Below are 22188 nucleotides of genomic sequence, written 5' to 3'. Positions count from 1 at the left end.
ATAGCATCTTCTTCTTTAGGTTAGTAAAATTTTCTTCGATGACTTTGTTAAAAATATTTTCTATGCCTTTGACTTGGATTTATTCTCCTTCCACTATCCCCATTTCTCACAAATTTTGTCTTTTCATAATGTCCCAGATTTCCTGGATGTTTTGTGCCTTGATTTTTTTTTAGATTTAATATTTTCTTTGAGTGAGGTATCATTTATTCTATCATGTCTTCAATGCCTGAGAGTCTCCCTTCCATCTCTAATATTCTGTTGGTAAGCCTTGCCTATGAGCTTCCTTTTTGAGTTCCTAAATTTTTTATTTCTGATTTTACCTCAGTTTTTGGTTTTCTTTTGTAAGTTCATTTCTACTTTCATGTTTTGAGCTGTTTTATTATTTCATTCCACTGCTTGTGTTTTCATATGTTTCATTAAGGGATGTATTCATATCATCCCTTAAGGACCTTGAACATATTCCGAATAGCTGTTTTGAAGTTCTTGTCTTCTGCATCAGCTCCATTGCATTTCTTTGCCTACTGTAGCAGTCTGGCTTGCCTTTAGTGGAGACATAGTGTGTTAATGGCTGACATTGTATTTTTATGCTGGCATCTAGGCATCTGGGTTTAGAATGATTATGATTCTGGGTTTGATATAGGTCTTGTCTTCTTTGGGTGAGTGTTTCATTCATTTGATTTGGATTGCCCTCTCTGGATCTTAGGAGAGTGTGGAGGTTGTGTGTTGCACGGTAGGGAGCACTACTGATACCTTCCAGGTATGGGGTTCCCGAGAGAATGTAGTTCTAGGAATCGGGAGCTAAAAGGATGGAGTGGGGATGACCTAGAAGGGGGAGGGGTGAGAGAGTCCATCGAAGGAGAAAAGCTGGGTCTGTCACAAGGATCTGCTTAGTGCCCTGGGAATGGGGACAGAGAGGAAGAAGAAGCCTCAGCAGGTTGTCTGCTACAAAGCTGGGGATAGGAGGGAGAATATAGATTGCCTACCTGATTGATACCCTGGCCTCCAAAATCAATTTTGAAAGACATAATTTATTTGTAAATTGGGTGGTCTTCCTACCCTGCTCTGAATATGTGCTTTGTGTATTCTTTATTAAATGTGTCCTTATTTAATAATTCCCCAGAGCGTTTGAAACTGTTCCTTGGGACAAAATGATACCACCAAAACTTGATCCAGAGGAAACAACAGTGGAAAGGGCTGCTGACCTCATCTCACAGTGTTTCACCCTGAAAAGATATGAAAGAGTGCCCGCCATAACCCAGGTCAGTGGGCGTGCCTGACCATGGTGCCTACTGTTTGCCTTTACTCAAGCCACAGTGAAATTTTCTTGTTAAGAATTCCATGTGGAATTGAAAGTTATATAATCACAAGTCACTGGTAACTGTAAACGTCTTTCTCACTGTCCATACTGAAGATGGTTACTACTTAATGACTTCTCCCTCACAGTCATTTGTGGTGGCTGTGACTTTTGGAACCATAGAAGAATGTTAAATAAGGAAAGAGACACAGAGATGTTATTCCCTCAGATAATCTATGCTGAGCATAGCTCTGGTAATACGACCTAGAATTTAGCTGCCCACTCCTCAAGCAGAATAGGAAAATCCATGAGTTGTAGACCGCTCTCTCATGTTTCCGGTTATGTGACCAACAAAGCCCAGAGGGCTCTCAGAGAGATGACCATCGGTTTCATTTCTGAATGTCAGAAAGAGTTCGTCATGTGGACTGTTGGCCGTGGATCCCTACCACAGCTGGAACACTTTCTCTAGAGTGTAGATCTGTCCATGTTACTACACTGACTGTGTCTGGTTTTTTTTTTCAGAACATGGAATCCATGCTATTTGACAAGACACGTAGCCAGTCATTTGCCTGTTCTGTGTTATCTTCCTTCTCTAGTGAACACTCAGTGTCCAGTTCCACCATGCTCCCCAGCAGGTCCTGCCTTTTGCAATGTCTCATCACTTTAATAACCCTGTGCCAGGATGAACCCCAAGCATTCATGAAGCCCTGGCTTTTGTCCTCCCAACACTGCCTCAGACACCCCTGCTTCCTTGTCCCTTTGCGTTCTGTGCCACAGCTCACAGAGTAAGTCTGGGTCAGCTGTTGGATGATTCCTCATAATGAAGTTTTTCAGCACAGAAAATCCACATATAAAGAGGGAAACCGATTATACCCTAAGGAGTCCCTAGGCCCCCAGTTAGGAAGTCTGCCTTCTCGTGTAAAATTTCTTCCACTCTCATAAAGATATAATAAGAGAAGAAACACATAGCTTTAATATGAACACTCAAACATTGGATTGTTACATGGAAGCGAAAATCAGTTAAAGGACAAAAGCTGTGTATGACTTCATTTATTTTTAAGGATCTTTAAATTACTTCAAAGAAATTTTATATCTCATAAAAATTGGTATTTCATTATATTTCCCGTGTTAAATGATTTGAATGTCTAAAGTCCTCTGAACCCAGTCTCTGTACAAAGATGTAAAAGGGAAGCCCATGATGGATCTCAGAAGAGAAGGCTCTGTCATGACTAAAGCTAAACCTTTCACATGGAGAAACCATGTCACCTGGAGAAGGTGCACACGAGGCAGATTCCAGCTTGGAGGAAACAGAGTGGAGTGGAAGTTTGAGCAAAGAGCCAAGACCCACAGCACTCAGAAGCAAAGCCCCACCCCACCCTCCCAGAATTGCCAGGATGCCTGGAAAGGGTTTTCCCAGAGTTAAGACTCAGCTATGATGACCTGCTAAGGACACCAGGGCCTCTATGAAATTACAAGCTGGGCGGTGGTGGCGAACGCCTTTAATCCCAGCACTCTGGAGGCAGAGGCAGGTGGATCTCTGTGAGTTCGTGGCCAGCCTGGTCTCCAAAGCGAGTTCCAGGAAAGGCTCAAAGCCGAGAAACCCTGTCTCAAAAAAAAAAAAAATTACAATAAGATCATTTAATAGCTTTTGCTTATCTCCATAATGCTTTAGATGGTCGGAGGACTCTGGGACAGATTTCAGACGAGATTGTTCTCAGCGCCAGTCAAACCAATCAATTTGTAAGTTTGCTTTCCTACTGTTGTTTTTGCTCGCTTTACCCTCCTCGCTAAGAACCTGATGCCCCTGCTGAGGGCAGGAGAGGCACCCAGCTTTAGATTAAATTGTCCCAGAGATCTTCTTCCAAAGGTCCTGGGCTGAGAAGAGAATCTGAATCCCATTTCAGTTGCTCAGCAATGCCTGGCCTCTTGTTACCCTCAAAATGAACACTATTAAATGTACTGCATTTTAAAATTGCAGGTGATGTGGACAGTTACAATGTTGTGGTACTCCATGGACTTCATATAAAGGGGATTCTAAATGATGTTCCATCAACTTTCATATCATGTATTTGTGTTGTATTTATGCTTAAAGCTATGGCTTTGTTACTGATGTTCTCCTATGTACAATTCTGTACATTAGTTTAAAAAAAAACTGGTGATTTGGTCTTCCAAAACGTCAGTATTTTGTTGTTCTTTATAGCTGATACAACTCTGGTTATGGTCTCTGCTTGTTTAATTCACTCTAAATATTTCCTATTTAAAAATATATAAACAAAAATATGATATATTCTGTGTATCACTTCCCTCTACTGAGAAAAAAACTACAGTGGGAATGCCTGAGCCTCTCCAACAGCATGTCTACCTCCTTCCAGAAATATTATTATGGGTTTGGTGTTCCACATTTTCATGTAGTCTTTAATCCTTTAGCCTACTATTGTTTTTTAATAAATTTATTTACGTATTTATTTTACATCCTTGCTGCAGTTTCCCCTTCCCTCCTCTCCTCTCAGTCCCTCCCCCCACCTCACTCCACTCTGTTCCCACCACCCACACATCCACTTCTCCTCCATTTCTGTTCAGGAAAAGGCAGATTTCCCATGAGTATCAACAAAACATGGCATATTAAGTTGCAGTAAGACTAAGCACCTCCCCATGTATAAAGGTTGGGCAAGGACTAGGATCCCAAAAGCCTGTAAAGGAGTCAGAGACAGCCCCGTTCCCATTGTTAGGAGTCCCACGAGAGGACCAAGATACACAGCTCTGACATATGTGCAGAGGCCCTAGTCCCTTTCAGGCTCCCTGGCTGTTGGATCAGTTTCTGTGAGTCCCTATGAGCCCAGGTTAGTAGATTTTGTGAGTTTTCTTGTGGTGTCTTTGACCCCTCTGGCTCCTACACTCCTTTCTCCTCCTTTTCCTCAAGGTTCCCTGAACTCTACCTAAGGTTTAGCTGTGGGTCTGCATCTGATTCCATCATTTTCTGCATGTCTCTGATGACAATTGGGCTAGGCACCAATCTGGTCACAGGAGGTGCCCAGTTCAGGCTAATTTCCTGCTATTGCTAGGAGTCTAAGCTGGGGTCTTCCTTGTAGATTCCTAAGTCTACTATTGTTAACCAACATACAGTATTAGATTCCTTTTTTAAACTTTTGTAAAGATACATTGTCTCTTGCTTATGTTTGTGCCTTCTAGCCTTGTATCCCCTACTGTGCTCATAAGATTCATATCTAGTCTCTCTGGCTCTCTGGGTGTTCATTTTTTCTGAAGCATATAATTCCATTGAATAGTTATACCACAGTTCATTTACCCATTCACATAATTTGTTTCTGATTTAACTTCAGTTGAAACAACATACATGTACTTTCACACACTCAACTGTAAAAATATTTCTGGATTTGACACATACCGATTCATATCTATACTTTCTGGATCAAGAAGGGTATCTCTTCTTATCTTCTAGTTATTTTCATATTCTTCATCAAATGAGTTGAACCAATGGTTTGTCCCACCAGTAGTGCTTAAGTTTCCATTACAATACCTTGGAGGACAATGTTAGAATTTGCCCAATTAAAAATAATTTTTCATTCTTATAAATATGAAGTTACACTGTATTAAAATTGCAGATTATGTACACCTAATGCACTTGCCACCAAATCTGACTGTATGTACGGGTCCTGCAACCCACATGATGGAAGGAGAGGACTGAGTCCCAAAACTTGCCTTCTGATCTTTACAAATATACCAAAGCATGTGTGGCACCCCAACACACACACACACACACACACACACACACACACACACACACACACACATTCAAACTTACATACTGAAGAAATGAATAAATAAATGTAATAAAAATAGACAATTTTCTTTCTTAACTGTACACATGGAAATGTCTTTCTCACCATTCTTTTTGGATATAAGTCAGGGATCCAGTCCATCACCATAACTATGAGTTTGAGTTCATTTGTATGACTAGTTTCTCAGTGGCCCAACGGATGGTATATGGTCTGATGTGCGGTGAATCACAAGCATCACTAATGACTGCAAAGCTGTGAGAGGCAATGTGATGAAACTGTGCTTTTCACAAATACAGTGTGAGTCAGACGGGCACCACCAGAGGAGCATGCACAATCCCAGGAAGTGATCACTGTACCTCCTGATATTGAGAAAAATACCAAGTCTTGTAAAAGAAAATGGAAGAAATAGTCTCCCCAAGCGATGAGTCCCCTAGTTAGTTACCCAACACCAGGTGGTCAGTCCTGAAATCATATACATATAAGTAGCACTAAACAAACTCAGCTGGTTGTATTTATGTATGGGGAGGGTAACAATAGCAAATAAAAAGTGGTCATGATTTCAAGAGAGAGTTGGAGAGATAACCTGAGAAGACTTGGAGGGAGAAAATGGATTGGGGGAAATGATGTAATTATGTTTACATTTAAAATCCTTTAAATAAAATTTTTAAAGTACATTTTATTCAGTCATATCTAAAATTAATATGTAAGACTTTAGAATTATTGTTAAACTGTCTTGTCAAATGTATAATCACACCTCAATGTAGATTTTAGCATATAAATTGAAGATAATTCTTTTAAGATAGGAACATTAAAAAAATAAGCTTCGCATCTACACAGCAAGCTAGAATTGTTTATAATGCTCCTTAAATACCTTTATAAATAATATATATCATTGATTTTTTTGTTATTTTGTTCTGCTTTGTTTCTGAGGCAGCTGACCTCCACCTCATAATCCTCCTGCCTCAGCCTTCAAGTGCTGGAATTATGGGCCTATGCCAAGGAGCTCAGCTTCATACTAATCTTTCTTGTATGAGTGTGAACGAAATGCCCGGGTGTTCGATGAAGGCATGTTACTTAAATCTTTTTGTTGAGGTTTTTATGGATTTGCTGTATTTTAGGGGGTTGTTTAACAAATGAGACAGCACTTGAAAGCTCTGCTTCTTCTTATTAATGGCACTCCTCCAAACTCGCCAAGGCGTCGCTCAAGGTGGAGCCACGGAAAGTCGTTCCCAGGAACTTACCAGAGCCTTATTATGTCATCGGTTTTCTCCAGCTTCTAAGATCTGAACACAACCAAAGCACCCTTCAGCAGGGATGGGTAGGCAGCATTCAGAAGTATTACAAAGCAATGGAATATGCTCTGAAACCACCCCATTGTTTCTAAAACAAACTTTTAGAGGCCAATTTCATATCTCTCAAGATCTTTTAATTTGAGACTTGTTATAGTAATTTGATATTTATTTAAAATATCAATAACTCAATTGCCTATTTTTTTTCTTTTTCTCAGTGTGAGTCCAAGTTCTAGGAGTAAATACATCCCTCTCTATACGTAAGTGACATTTCTTGTTGCTTTAAAATAAACCATACTTAAGTCTAAATCGTAGTTCATTTCACCTCACTGTGCTTCAGTCCACTCTTAAGTCGACATACGTGTTTTAACATCCTTCAGTGTGCTTCTGGTCCATGCCTGTTTAGTGCCGGGAGTTTAATCAAAGGTTTACCAGAGATTTTAGTTAAACTTTAAAATGATGAGTGACACATTTTCTGTTTTCCTCAATAGGATGATTTAGGAAATAAAATGACCCTGTTGCTCCTCCTCATGCTGTCAGTCAGAAACGACGTGCAGCTGGTAACACTGTAGTCACGAACACGGAAATGCAGGAAGGACGATCCTGTCCCTCCCTACTGTAACTCTGTCTCTGTGAATGGCAGGAGTGCATCATTCATCTTCAGCCATCTTCTCTCCTTTTTGTTCTTAGCTTGAAAGGTCACCTTGAAATGAAGGAGATGAGAGGACATGGAGGGGACACTCAGACTTTGATCAGGGCCCCCTCCTCCTTACTGGTGTTTTAATCCCAGAAGCCTTGGGACACTGACCTGCTGATATGATCCGCCTTCCAGCCTTTTCTCACAGCTCAGCAATGTGGCCCACGCTCCTGACACCTTCCTAGCTAGACTCCAGTGCCCACAGAGCCTTGCTGTCTCCGACAGATATCAACCCCCTATGCCCTGGCATCCACCCTGTGTCCTGGGGCTGCAGAAGCCCCAGCTTCTGAACCAGAAAATCCTGAACAGCTGCCACTGTCCCTCCTGCTCAGGTTTCCAATCCCAGAGTAGAGGCCTCATAGTCTAAAAACAAAGAGCCGTACCTTTCTTGTTTTTAATCCCAATTGTCATTTGTCATCATATTTTTCCTGCTTGGGCTTTTAATCTACTCTGACAAATCAAGCATCCCTTATTTGCTTTGCTCAACTAATCTAACTTTTCTACAACTTTCCTTTTCACTGTGACAGTGGTCATGTGCAGAGTACAAATGCTGACGATGTGGACAACCCCTACGGAGATATCACATCGGTGGCCAAACCTCGGCACTCTAAACTGCTCTATACAAACACAAGTCGGTAAGTGCCATCCTCACTCATTTGCTGATCAATAAGGATAAAACTTGCTCATGGAATTACAAATGGAAGGGAAAGAAATGGCCCAGCTTGTTATGGGCCAAAACTTATGAAGAAAAAAATGTGAGTTTCTTAAAAGAAATGATGACCTGAGGGCTAACAGTTTGGGGGCTCACCTGGAATTCCTTGAGCAAGCCACGTGATCACTGTGACTTCAGTGTCGTCATCTGTCACAAATTGCCAACAGCATTAGTAAAAGGACTTGGCTGACCAACAAGTCATTTCATTTTATAACCATCAATGCTGAGAACACCACTTTGTCTAAATAGCTATAAAATGGCAGAAATTACTGGTACTTATGTCCTGACCACAAATGAAAATTCATTGAACAACTTTTTAAATAAAATCAAGACAACTCTGTCATTCTAAAACTCATTCTAGGGCTGGGGAGATGGCTCAGTGCTTATGAATGCTTTCTGCTCTTGAGAAGGACCCACTTAGTTCCAGAACTGAAGCCAGGCACTCACAACCACTTGTTACTCCAGCTCCAGAGGACTCGATTCCCTCTTACAGCCTCCTGCAGCACCCATACTCATGTGGTGCACAGACACACAGAGATGTGGGTAAATAAAAATAAATCTTATTTTAAAACTCAAACCACCTAACAGTACAGTCTAAAGTTATACTAATTTGATATTTACATGCTAAGAATGGTGGTAAGAAACTACTAAAAGTCTTTCTTTCATAATTGAATCATAAAATTTCTAGGAAAGCGGAAAACTCTGTCCATGCAGTAGGTCAGTGTAGGTCTTAGCATACACGGTCTGGAATCTGAGCCTGTGTTTCAGGGAGTGTTGGCGTCACATGGCAGATAGCAAAAGCAGTGCAAAGTGCTGTTGTGTGTTCAGAACCAAAGAGTTGTGTGTTCAGAACCAAGGCTGTGGTGAAGTCAAATGATGACACACAGGTCACACTGCCCCAACCACCTCAGACTTACTGTAAGTGGACTGTGAGTCAGTTTTAGGTTCTTGTGCACCCAGAAACATTTTATTATTACCAAATCCCTGTTATGACCCCCACATTCAGTTATACGACATATGGGTCATGAGGTATAGTCTAAGAAACAGGGCCATAGAATGAATATACTCAGTCAGCCCTTCTTTGACCTGCGATTGGATAAATTCATCCTAAGTTATTCTCACTTTGCAACACACAATGCATGTAGGACTGGAGCTGCTCCTGTTTGCGATCCTGGGCCAACTCACATTGCATACTGCATCCTAGCAGCCCAATAGAGAATGGGATCACATAGAATCAGCCAGGGAAAGATTCACATTTAAAGTCAAGACACACTTTCTTATGTATCCATACCACTTTTGCACCATTATGCTGAAGTCAGAAAATGAGTTAAACTCCTATACATCCCTCTATAATGGATGTTACAAAATACTTTTATGGTTATCTTAGTTACTTTCCTATTGCTGCAATGGGGAGACCGGGACCAAGGTAGCTTGTGGAAGGAAGGGTTTATTAAGGATTATGGTTCCAAATAGATAAGGGTCTGTCATGGGAGCAGCCGAAGCAGCAAGCTGAGAGTTCACACACACACACACACACACACACACACACACACACACACACACACACGGAAACAGAGAAAGAGTACTGGGATGGTGAAAGGCTTTGAAACCTCAGAGCATGGCTTCAATGATGTACTTCCTTCAGAAAGGTCATACCTCCTAAACTGCCCAAAGAGTGTCATTGACTGGGGACCAAGTATTAAAATGCCCTAGACTATGGGGGACCATTTTCAAACCTCCATATTCTTATTGTCTTCCATAAAGTATAGGACGTATACACACAGGCTCAGAGCAGTTAAGTTAGGTGTCCTTTGGTATAGGGGCAGAGGATTTGGTTCCAAAGACCTGAAGATGTTAAGATTTGAGGATATCAAATCCATATAAAATGGTTTAATGATTGCTAAAACCTACTGTGCACATCCTCCCTAGATTCCTTGTGGTGCCTAGTACACTGGGCATGCATCTAAGTAGCTTTCATATTGCATTGTTTAGACACAATGACAAAAAAATAAAACATCATTCTGAGGGGCACATTTTTTAAAGTATTTTGTTTATGCAGCTCATTGAAGTAGACATTTCATTCTCTTTCCTCCATGCCACTGAGTTGCCAAATACCAGAGATACTCTCACATTGGTTTCTGTGATTGACAGCTTACTAAGGATTTCATACAGTCATAGTCACAACATTTTCTAAGTATTTATTTATGTGTATGGGTGTTTTGCCTGTGTATGTGCCCACAGAGGCCAGAAGAGGGTGTTAGGTTCTCTTGGAATTAAGAGTTACAGATGGTGGTTGGCCACCATGTGGGTGCTGGGAATTGAACCTGAGTCCCTTGGAAGAGCAGCCAGTGCTCTTAACCCCTGAGCGATCTCTCCAGCCCATGTCACAACATTTTAAATGCTAACCAATTTTATCTTTTAAAAACATATTATGCCCACAAACCAATGTAGATAAATTTCTGACTAGCTTATCTTCTGCTATATTTTATTGTTTGTTAATTGTAACACTATCTCTTACTATAATTTTGAATTTGGGAGTTTTTTCCTGTTATTTATTTACTTATTTCTGTTATCTATTTTACCTAATTCTTTTTACTCTCTGTCGAGCTATAAAATATCTTTAAAAACTATCTTTGACTTTAGTACACTTATGTAAATAGTCTCAATCAAAGAATTTAAGCATATCTATTTAGGGCTGGAGGCTATGCTAAGAACTGTCCTAATGTAAATATTTTTTAAAAAAGATTTGCCTCCAACAAGCTAAAAATCTTGGTGGACAGATTATTTCACAAAAACCTGAACTTTGGTTTTGACTCATGACTATAAAGAAGTCACTCTACTGGGCGGTGCTGCCCCACATCTTTAATCCCAGCACTCGGGATGCAGAGACAGGTGGATCTCTCTGAGCTTGAGGCCAGCCTTGTCTACACAGTGAGTTCCAGGACAGCCAGGGGTACATAGAGAGACTCTGTCTCAATTAACCAAAGGAAGAAGAGGAGGAGAAGGAAAAGAAGGAGAAGAGAGAGAAGGAGGAGGAGGAGAAGGAGGAGAAAAGTCCCTTCCACATGTGGCGTTATGAAGGCGGTTGCAACCTGCCATGCTCTATCAAGTCTGAACGAGTCAGATGTAAAATTCTTCCATAAATTCTGCAAGGAAATCATTGCTATTAAACAATCATTACAAAAAAATTAAAGGAAGAACATAAGGAGAAAGCCAATCTTAAAATGTTCACCAAGCATCTGGTTTTATTAATGTTTCCTTTTATTCAAATATATACTTGAATTTTGAAATGTTTTCTGAAACAATCTTGCCGGAAAAAAAAAATATCAAACTTTCTTTGGGATCATTCTTAAAGATACTGAAACAAAAACAGGAGGCTTTTTTATCCAAAAAAAAGGAAAAAATGACATTTCCTTGAGTTTGGAAGAGTGCTTATTTACTTTGTCTTGCTGAAGCTTGTGTTTTAAGGACGCTGAGTAGAAGAGAAGCCTGTAACTGACATTTAGCTGTGCTTCTCTGATGTGGGCACTAGAGGGCGTCCCAGGTTGCAAAGTTTCTTCTGATTGATTCTGTTTTGTAACCAATTCATAACCTTTTAACACAACAAATGTTTTCCATTTTTATCATGAAGTGTTTATGGATGTGGTGACACATAGTGTCGCACATAGCACACACAAGTGTATAGTAAATGCCTGTGTTTGTCCACATTGAGCTTGAGAAATAGATTTCTAGTGAACTCTTCTGAACTCCACGTGCCCTGTGCTCCGGGACCTCAACATCTCCTCCCCTGCACCAACCAAGAAGCTCTGCTTTGTGCTGATCTCTTGTTTGCCCCACATGCGAGTTTGGCTACCTACAGATGGGTCTCAAATTAAATATTATGTATTTTGCACAATATGGCACTGGGCTGACAATAAAATTATAAATTTTATAAAAATATGATTTCATCTCCACAAAGTCTGAAGTCCAGAAATGCACATTTTTATTTTGTGCCACATAGGGGAAAACGAAACACCACTATCCTATTTAAATGCAAATGTGATTTTCCTTGGAGTTTCACAACTTAAAAGAACATCTTACCTAGATACCCTATATTATCTTTAGAGTCCAGAAGATTGCTGTCTAACTACGCCCTTACCCTTGCCATGATACTGTTCGTCAGGAAGGCAAAAAGTCACTGTCAACCTCCAGTGGCTTGACCTTCGGGGCATTATCTTGCAAATTTTCCTCAAGTGACTTCTTTCTGTCTGTCTGTCTGTCTGTCTGTCTTCCTTCCTTTCTGTTTCTTTCTTTTTTCTTTTCTAGTTACCAGGTCATCTGACATAACCAGTGTGGTCGACATTGATGGAGAATGCTTTAACAGTTTAAAATGTAGTTTATAATTTTTGTTGTAGAATTAAATCCAATCATTATAGGAATTGAGTGCAGAAAGCATTAGTAAACACAAAACCAAACTCTCCCATGAGAACATAACTGCCTCTGACCCTTCCCACCTATCACAAGTTACAGGGAGCACCCCCCACTGTGATATGCCACAGGGAGCACGCACCACCTCTGCGTTACAACATGATCATGAAACACTTTCCTAAACACCGCTTCTATTCTTGCAGATATATTGCAATTGACTAATTTGTTTAAGTTCATATATGAATTGTTTCCTTTCTCTTTTCTTTTCCCTATGATACACAGTTCTCTCAAATATTTTTTACACATATCTTTCATGTGTTAAAATTATTTATTTAATGGAGGTTCCTTGAAATAGATTCCAGGGTCAAGATATAATAACACTCTCAAGCCTGTTGTTGTTCAGTGATTTTCTGGAACTGTTCTGTGTGCCCCAGGTCTGTGCTCATCTCTAGTATTAGCAGAGCTCATTAAACATCACCTTTTAACTCCTACATATTTTGACTATAGCAATAATCCAAGCATTTTAAGGTATAAAAGGTGAGCTAACTCTTTGGTTTTCAATACCAGTGTTGAAAGTTTGATAATCCTTCATCTATGTATCTAAGAAGCCTGCAAACTCATACAACACTTGCATGCATGTAAGATTTAAATAAATACTGAACATTTTCTTCATAATAAAATTTGTTTAATGGTTGCATAGTATTCTACTGTGAGACCACACCAAGCTTATATAGGCCCAGTTCTGACTAAACTAGTTTTCCTGGTATTAAACAATGAAGAAAAAGTAACTTCAGCCTGTATATTTGCAAAATTCTGCCTACATACTTGTCCATCACATCCATACAAATGGAATTATGATATGAGTTTTCTAATTAGAAATAACAGTTTCCTAATTTGGCATGCATGCCCAGATATCAGAAGACATTTAAAGTTAAGGAACTTACAGCTTGTGAGGAGGCCAGGATCCAGGAGAATGCAAACTATCCATCTGGTTGAACAGGAATTCTTGGAGTTCAGAAGACCTTAGTAGACATTCAGTGCCTTTCCTGGACATGGGTGATGGTCGAGAACTTCTTTAAATTATATAATTAGCCCCCATTTCTAATCTGAATCAAACAGAAAAACTAAGGTAAGGATCATTTTTGCTTTCAGCTTGACTTTGCCTCTTTACAGAAGAGGTGGCTTAGACAGTTGACCAGGCTGAACCCAAGGCCAGTTCCTTTTCATGTAACCCCATGACCCCATAACAGCTTCATAACAGCCACAGTCAGGAGTGGTCAGGACAGGCAGTCAGAACTGAGTGACATGTACCTGCAGGCCTGTACACACACAGTGCCCAGGAGCAATCTGCCCTCACGCAGTCATAAGAGAACAAGAGAGCTGCTCAAAATGTCTTTTCTTTGGCATTGGAATCTAAATGAAGGAGGGAGCCCATGGTACCTGCCATAGAAACACCGTGACTGTGTTTCCCAGCAAAGAGTAAGGATTGGCCTGTGAGGGAGATGCAGGTCCAGGTCACAGAGCCCAGGGATCAACCAGGTGGGTCATCTCATCACAGCCTCCATGGCCCTCCACTCCTCCATCACAACTGAGAACACTATCTGTCTCCAGGGGTCACAGTCTCATATTGCCTCTGCTTTTTCGATGCAGAGACTTCTGTGAGAACACATCAGCCCATAAAGAGGAATTGTCCAACAGAGACTCCCAGCCAGCGCCTGGAGAATGTCTAGGGTAGCAGAGGGTGATCACAGGCAGCTCAGTGGAATACCCTCAGCCTTACAGAACTCAACCACAACCCGGACTAAAACTGGCTGTGACTAGCTGTTCCCAAAGTATCAGCCTGATGCTTCGGCCTTGTAGCCAGACATTTTGGTCTTCCCAGAGCACTTTCACAACTACGCTCCTCTTTATTTTTCAAAATAGTGCAAGCAAGGCAGAAGCACAAAACCCAGTTCTGTTCCCATTCTGCAGACAAGGAGGTTGAGGTCAGAGGAAATGACATGAAGAGCCCCAAATAGCTCACTTCATGAACTGTGAGGTCACATCTAGAGAATGCACCTCCCAACCATGAGGCAAATCTTGACCTTAACACACCGCCAATAGTGCCATATGTCTGGCACGGAGCTGGCTCTTGGGATTCATCCTTGCCTAGAAGAAAAAACTTGAGCTATATTATTTTTAGATCTCCTTGTAAAGAGAGAGTGTTAAGAGTGAAGAAGGCAGAGAAAAACCATATCCATAGGATAGTGATAGTAATAAAACTGCCAACTCCTGGAAAAGGTTGGAACACAAATCTTATATATATATATATATATATATATATATATATATATATATATATATATATATATATATAATTTTACAATACCATTCAGCCATGGGTTCCCCTATTCTACCCCCTCCCACCCCCTCCCCTTACCCCCAGCCTACCCCCATTCCCACCTCCTCCAGGACAAGTCCTCCCCCGAGGACTGCGATCAACCTGGTAGACTCAGTCCAGGCAGGTCCAGTCCCTTCCTCCCAGACTGAGCCAAGTGTCCCTGCATAAGCTCCAGGTTTCAAACAGCCAACTCATGCAATGAGCACAGGACTTGGTCCCACTGCCTAGTTGCCTCCCAAACTGATCAAGCCAATCAACTGTCTCACCTATTCAGAGGGCCTGATCCAGCTGGGGGCCCTCAACCTTTGGTTCATAGTTCATGTGTTTCCATTCATTTGGCTATTTTTTTCAATAATTGAGTAAAACTGAAATTTATTATAAGCCACAGTCGTCCTAGGGACCTCCATGCTATATATATAGCCTCTATGGTTCTATGGGTTGTGGTCTGATTATTCTTTATTTTATATCTAGAATCCACCTATGAGTGAGTACATACCATGACTGTCTTTCTGGGCTTGGGTTACCTCACTCAGGATGATTTTTTCTAGTTCCATCCATTTGCCTGCAAATTTCATGCTTTCATTGTTTTTCTCTGCTGAGTAGTACTCCATTGTGTATATGTACCACATTTTTTTCATCCATTCTTCCGCTGATGGGCATCTAGGTTGTTTCTGGGTTCTGGATATTACAAATAGTGCTGCTATGAACATAGCTGAGCATGTATCTTTATGGTATGAATCAGCATTCCTTGGGTATATGCCCAAGAGTGGGATGGCTGGGTCTTGAGGTAGTGGAACACAAATCTTAAAGCATTCAGAAAAAATAATTCCTTCACCAGATGACATCACAAAGTAGTGAATGGAAACATCAGATCCATCATAGCTCCAAACGCCTCTCTCCCTCTCTCTTCCCCTATCAGTGTGTTGGGCTTTTCCTTCCTCTCATCCTCTGGGCCCATCCTTCTCTCTCATCCACTTTCCCCTGGCTGTCCTGAGCTGCGGCCCCCCCCCCCCGCCACACATCTGAGTTCCTCTTGTTGATTCTGCATGTGATGAGCGATGCCATGATAGTTCCTCACCTGCACCACATGCCCCCCCCCAGGGCCCTTCAAGGAAGGTGCAGTGACCCTGGATAGGGTACAGTTGAGGATGGCTCAGAAAGTTTCCATTTCGACTGGTTGTGTGAAACTGGAGAGATGAGTTTGATGGTTAAGAGCATTGCAGCTTTTCCAGAGGGCCTGAGTTCAGTTCCCAGCACCCATATCAGGCATCTCACAACTGTCTGCACATCCAATCTCAGGGGATCCAATGCTACCTTCTGGCCTCTGTGGCCACTACACTCACATGCACATAAATCCAAAGACACGCAAAGACATATCAAAAATAAGAAATCTTTTCATTTTTATGTAAAATTAAATCTTTTAGTAAAATAAAAATGTAAGATGAACTGGACATGCTGGAAGCCCAGCAAGTGCCAGGAGTTCAAAGCCAGCTCGGGTTACCTAGTAAGATTCAGAACAAGAAAAAAAAAAAGTGTGGGGGGGAGGGGAGTTTTCACCTGGATCTGAGGTCACCCAGCTGGTCATTGGCTGTCTTCTTTTTTGGCCACCATGGTCTTTGCCCACTTAGATTTTTCAAGCCTTCAGATGTTTGTGTTTTCAAATGGATGGGCTGAGTTTACTGCGCAGCAATAGAGGATGTGTTTAGTGTGCATAATGTCCTACGTTTAGTCTCCAGTACCTCAGGGCAATAACAAATGTGTATATGTTATCCTCCTGGCTTGGCTGAGAACCTGCCAGGATTTTTCAGATACAGTCCACTGTGCGAGCTCTGATGCCCAGGCTTTTCAGGCTGGGACTGGTCCTGCCACTTGAAGCTTGCTTGACTCTGAGTAGATTATTTTGTCTCTATTCTATTCTTTATATTCCATTGTATAATGCATGCACGTGATACAATGTAAGGTATAGAATCATTGAGAAAATTGCCTAAATTATATGAATAATTTAAAAGAGAGTTTGTTATACACAATGAGTGTGAAGTCTATAGTATATTGGGAAACTTGTATGTGTAATTAAATCTTTAGCCATGTAGGCAATACATATAGTCTACACACAACATAGCTTTTCCTATGCTGTATGTAAAACATATTTTCCTCCATTTTCTACTTTACTTTAAAGTGTATTTCCCCTTATTTGTGTTAACCTGTAAGTATTATACAACATGTGTATATAATTATGATGAACTGGACATGGTGTCTCACGCCTGGAAGCACAACAGGCAGGGGGCTTATCCAGGAAGATTGCTAGTACTGCTGATTTATCTTCTGAAATCATTAATTTTTTTACTTTATTGTGCTTTATTGTGATGAAACAAACAATTGTCAACTTAGCTAATAAAATATTCGAACAAAACAAAACCCAGGCTCATGAAGGAATTGGGGCTCAAAAGATGTGGTCAAGGCCAAGAAGCTAGAAACAAAAATAAAAACAAATGTAGTGTCAGCGCCCATGGGTTGCTGATGCCCCTCTGTTTTCACGTGGGCAGGTAGGGTTCCCTGAACATGCAGCAAATGGAGGGGTCCATTCCATTGCCTCAGTACCTTTCGTGGCTTTATTTCCTTCAGCTGAAAAACATCCCCTCCTAGAAGCAGCCGGGTGTCCCAGAGAGTCGTCTTTCTTTCCCTCATATAAGGGTGGACTTATATGGCAAGTGTATGTAAGTGTTTATTTCACAAGAGGGCACAAATGTCCTCTTGTGATGGCCCTGTTGGCCAGGGTTAAGGGAAATATATTTAGAACAGCGTGGGTGAGAACTTTCATTTTCAAATATGTGTCACTTTATATGCTGCTGAATTCGTCCTTAGCCAAAGCAGCTAGTGGGTCAGGTCTACTAGTTCACAGTAGGTCATTATTAGATAGGATGTGTCACAGAACCGCCTTTATGTAGTGTAACACAGCTGTCAGTCAAGATCGATAAATAGTCTTCGAGGCACAGAGGCTCACAGAGCTGCATGGGGTTTGTAATGAAGCCCCTCTTGTGACTGACAGCATGCTTGTGTCCATCTCTCTGACCTCCTAGCTGCCGGCTGAGGACTCTGACTTTAGAGGCACTTTACTTCTGCAGGTGTTTCAGAGGCAGTGGAAAAAACCTGTCACCCAGATGGAGGGGATTTCCTTGGTAACATGCATGGAAGCTTCAAAGAATGCTTGGGGGAAGAGACACACACACATCAGTAGTTTGGCCTCCTCTCTGTTACCTCTCCACCTTACAGCTACTCTTAAGAAACTCCCGAGAAATCCCAAGGGACAGGGCCCAGAACTTGGGCTTTCACTCACTCCTCCAGGCCCTTCTAAAGACTTCACAACTTCATTTTACAGCAGGTTCCTGATCCTCAACCTGTTCTAGAACCTTTGAGAATTATGAAGAGCCCAGATTCCCAGGTCCCAGCATTCTTGATTTAGTTCAAATATTGGAAGTTGGTGCTACATATCACCACCTTTTAAATTACTAATGAGATTTCAATGTGTAGAACCACCTGCAAGTCTTTGCAGCTGGGTATACTGTATGAATTTTGCATTCTTAACCTATGAAATTTCTTTTTTTAAAAAATATTTCATTTTTTAAATTGTCTCGTCTCTTTCAACAGCAATTCTTTCAACAGCATTTGGCTGGGCTGGGGGCAAGAGCGTTTTCCCTATGGTTGGTACCATCTCACAGGTGGTGAGGGGTAGGCAAGCTTGCAGAAGCAGACCTTCCCACCCTCTCAATGCAGGGCCTTGTCTTTAGATGTTCACTTCCTGGCCTCAGAAAATTCATTAGTTCATATTATTTATTCTGACTTGTGGCTCTTGATGTCATTTTCCTTTGTTTTGTAAGTGTAGAGGTGTCCCCAATTTGATTAGCTTTAAGCCAGTAAGCCATCACCAAAAGAATAGAATAGAATAGAATGACACATTCAAAGGACAGCTGTGAGCTTTATTAGAGCAACTGCCTGCTTACTGCATAATTTTTCCCTAACATTCTGATACTAACACATAATCAACATAGGATGAACACCAAGAAATTACAGTATGAATTGTATGACTATACCCCAAGTCCTTTAGGTTATACCACTCCCTGATGTCATGGCTGAGGCAATAATGTACAAGGATCCAGACCCCAGATCCCAAGGCTGATAAAGGGAATCACTAGACCTCTACCTTCACTCTGACACTAGAGCATGCACTTGTCTCGCTGACATCTCTTTTGTTTTCCAACTTCCTGAGAAGTGTTAGTCAGATTTCTGTCAATAAGAAAAAAAATCCTCAGATAAGGCATCAACTATAACACACACACACACACACACACACACACACACACACACACACACACACACATTGGCTCACAGAACTAGAGGTTTCAATCCATGGTCCTTGGCCATGTTGCTTGGGGTCTGTGGTGACACAGTACACCATGGAAGTAACAGATCCTGGATAAGTCTGTTCACAGCACAACCAGGAAGCAGAGACCAAAACCACCATGAGTGTTAGCACATGGATGTGTCTTCATTAATACCAGAGTTTGCAGTACAAAGTCATGTGTGGCATAGATCCACTGTTTTGTCAAAACTTACATCTTCCTTCAGTATACAACTGAGGTCAGTGGTAAGCCTGGACATACACACTTAAAATAATAGTGAAAACACACTTGAATGGTAAGTATTTTAGTGTCAGAGTTGAAATGTTGCCTGTCTGTCTATGTATGCATGCCTGCTTATATACCCAAGTTTATGAAGGAAAAACAACTGGACTGAATCTTCCTTCCATTTTTTATATTTGGGTCTAGTGACTATGACTATTTCACAAATCATTATTTTAATCTCCTTTCATGCCCTTCTTCTCCCTCTTGACTTCAGTGCGGCGAATATTCCAGGATACACCGGCAAGGTTCATTTCACAGCCACCCACCCAACAAATTCTAATATTCCATCAACAACCCCATCACCAGATTCAGAGATGAGTCGGTAAGTAGGAATCCTATTACTCAGTTTGCTCACATGCATTAGAAAGAGAAATGATAATTATGGTTATTCCATTAAAGAACAATTAAATACTAAGAGAAAATTTGCAATGCTTAAGAAAAATGGAGTGTCAAGCCGGGAAAAAAAAAAAAAAGCAGTTCATTTTCTTACTGAGGGGAACTTTACTCAGAATTGTCTTGGGAAAAAATGCAGGTTAATGGTCCTGTTGACAGTGCTAATGGTGGTGGTCCCTTAAGGCTCTTATTTCGAGCATATTATAAGAAAGCATCTTCACCTCTGAGACCCTCTCCCCCCAGTTGTGCACATGCATCATAATTAACCTGCTGTTATCAAAGCTACATGCTACCTAGTGTGTGCAACAAGAGCCATGCATTTGCTTCTTGTGAATGTCTTTTTTATGAAGAAAAAAAAATTCTGTTGAAACTCACCCGTATTTGAATGCCCGTTTTTTGCAAGTTAAAACAGAAGGCAGTGGGTGGAAAGATGGAGGAATGCTTCATTGGCAATAGGTGGTGAGAGGCAACACACTATTCTCATCACACCCCAAATTTGGAAGCACTTGGGAGAAGTCCTGACCTTGAACAAAAAGGACTACAGCGTTCTGGAAATGCAGGTGCTACCTGAGACTAAGGCTAGCCTATGCAAGTGAACAAGCTATGATGGGTAGCCCTCCCCTAAGGGTACCATTTTCTCTAAATCACATTCTTTCAGTAGAGGAATATTCCATTTATCACATGTTTAACTCAGCTTGGTTCAGGCACTGAATGTGCATGTCCCCACACTTAAATCCAAATCCAGAATTGTGAAATAGACACTAAAGAACACAAGAAGGCTGGTCACGGTGACAAATGCCTTTAATCCCAGTACTCATTTGGAAGGCATATCTCTATGAGTTCAAGGACAGCTTGGTCTACATAGAAAGTTCCACGTCAGCCGGGGCTAGATCCTGAGATCCTGCCTCAAAACAAACAAACAAACAACAAAAACTACAAGTAACTGAAGAAATAGAATAATTTGGGTGTCCTGAAGCAGGCTAATGTCATAGAGGTGTCATTATGTCATAATCTCATAATGCTGGAATCTGGAGTCTGTGCTCAGTGGCTCGGAAGGGCTTTCTGAGGACTGAGACTAGGACTTGGCCATTAAGTAGAGCTCCTCTTCCCAAGGACTGGGATATTCTGGAAAGCAGCAGTTGTAAATAGGAGCAGCATCCAAGAAGAGGGACACCCAGCTGTTCATTTTGCTATTCACTCGTCCATTTTTGTTTAACTCTCACATTCTCTGATTATATTATCACACACCGACAGTGTTCCAGTAACTCGTAGGAGCACGGCTTACTCACAAGGAGAAAGCAAGAAAGTGAACAAAACAGACACTGCAGCAAAGGATGGTAGCCAGAATAAACGGGACAATCATTCTGGACACTCAGTTGATGTTACTTCTGGGTAACCGACTAGGAAGGGGCTCTTACCAATTGTATTTCACACACAAGGAAACTGAGGCATGCACTTACAAGCTGCAAGGGAGTGTTGGGGTGCTGAAGAAGATCTCCCAGAGGAGTGACTCCAGGAGTGACTCTTGGATGGAAAGGACTTACTTGGTCTCAGATATTTGAGGGCCAGGTGACAGCAGCCCCACAAAGGTTAGAGGGACCCTTGGGAGTGTGGAAAGGGCCATGTCAAGCCTTCTGTGCACTCCCCATCCCACAAGGCCTCTTCTGTAAGTGCAACGTTAAAGGAGAGGAAAGGTACCGACTGACAGTGGGCTTTCTCGGCATATCTAAACTTCTGGTTTGACAACCCTGTTGAATATCCATTCATCTAGTGCTGAACATCTCTATAGGAGGTCAGTGCTTTTCAGGCTAATAGTTAGAATTCATTTACTTCCAAGACATTTTTTTCCAATCTCAATATTTATATGTATAATTAAAAAAAATAAATTTTACTGTGTGTATCTAAAGGAATATGGTGTTATAGGATACATATATAGATAATGAAATGGTTATATAGTCAAACAAATGAGCATATCCATCATCTCTCAGTTTTTCATGAACAGCTAAAATCTACTCAAAATTTCTGAATGCTGCTATTACACTGCTATTACCCATAGTCCTCATGTTGTGTTAGATCTTTAGACTTGTTCTTTTCTATTGGCGGGGCTTATCCTCTGACCTGCATCCCTCCATTTCCTCCTCCTAATCATCCATCCTTTCTAACCATTGCTCTCTGCCTTTGTATATTTAGTTTTTTAAATATAAATTCACATGCAATGCGATCATACAAGATTTTTTTTTCTATTTCTAGGTTGTTCACTTAATGAGCTCTAGGTTTGCCCACGTCATAGCAAATGTCAGAATCTCCTTTTTATATTATTCAGCCTCTTGTATAAGACTGAAGAATAATGCGGGAGGGGGGATATTGATATGTGTATTCATGTCATAATTTATTCATCCATCAATAGGCACCTGGATTATCCATATCTTGGCTATTAGGGACAGCAGTGAACATGTGGTACAGGTGTCTCTTTGAAGCAGTTCTCATATCCTTGGATGCGAATGTACCTGAAATGGGGTTGCTGGATCATCTCTGAACTT

The 22188-nt window shown here is 41.1% G+C and overlaps 1 protein-coding gene across 1 annotated transcript in view; it reads left to right on the top strand.

Moving 5' to 3' along the window:
• Positions 1-22188, top strand: part of Spata48 (spermatogenesis associated 48) — a 52078-nt gene that overhangs the window by 26223 nt on the left and 3667 nt on the right. The window contains 5 exon segments of the mRNA XM_028882972.2: positions 1121-1259; positions 2967-3034; positions 6599-6640; positions 7605-7712; positions 19470-19577. Of these exon segments, the coding sequence (XP_028738805.2) occupies positions 1121-1259; positions 2967-3034; positions 6599-6640; positions 7605-7712; positions 19470-19577 (465 nt within the window).

Source organism: Peromyscus leucopus, chromosome 10 (genome assembly GCF_004664715.2).
Source record: "Peromyscus leucopus breed LL Stock chromosome 10, UCI_PerLeu_2.1, whole genome shotgun sequence".
In the NCBI taxonomy this organism is placed as follows: domain Eukaryota; kingdom Metazoa; phylum Chordata; class Mammalia; order Rodentia; family Cricetidae; genus Peromyscus; species Peromyscus leucopus.
This window is presented reverse-complemented; position numbering and strand designations above follow the sequence as displayed.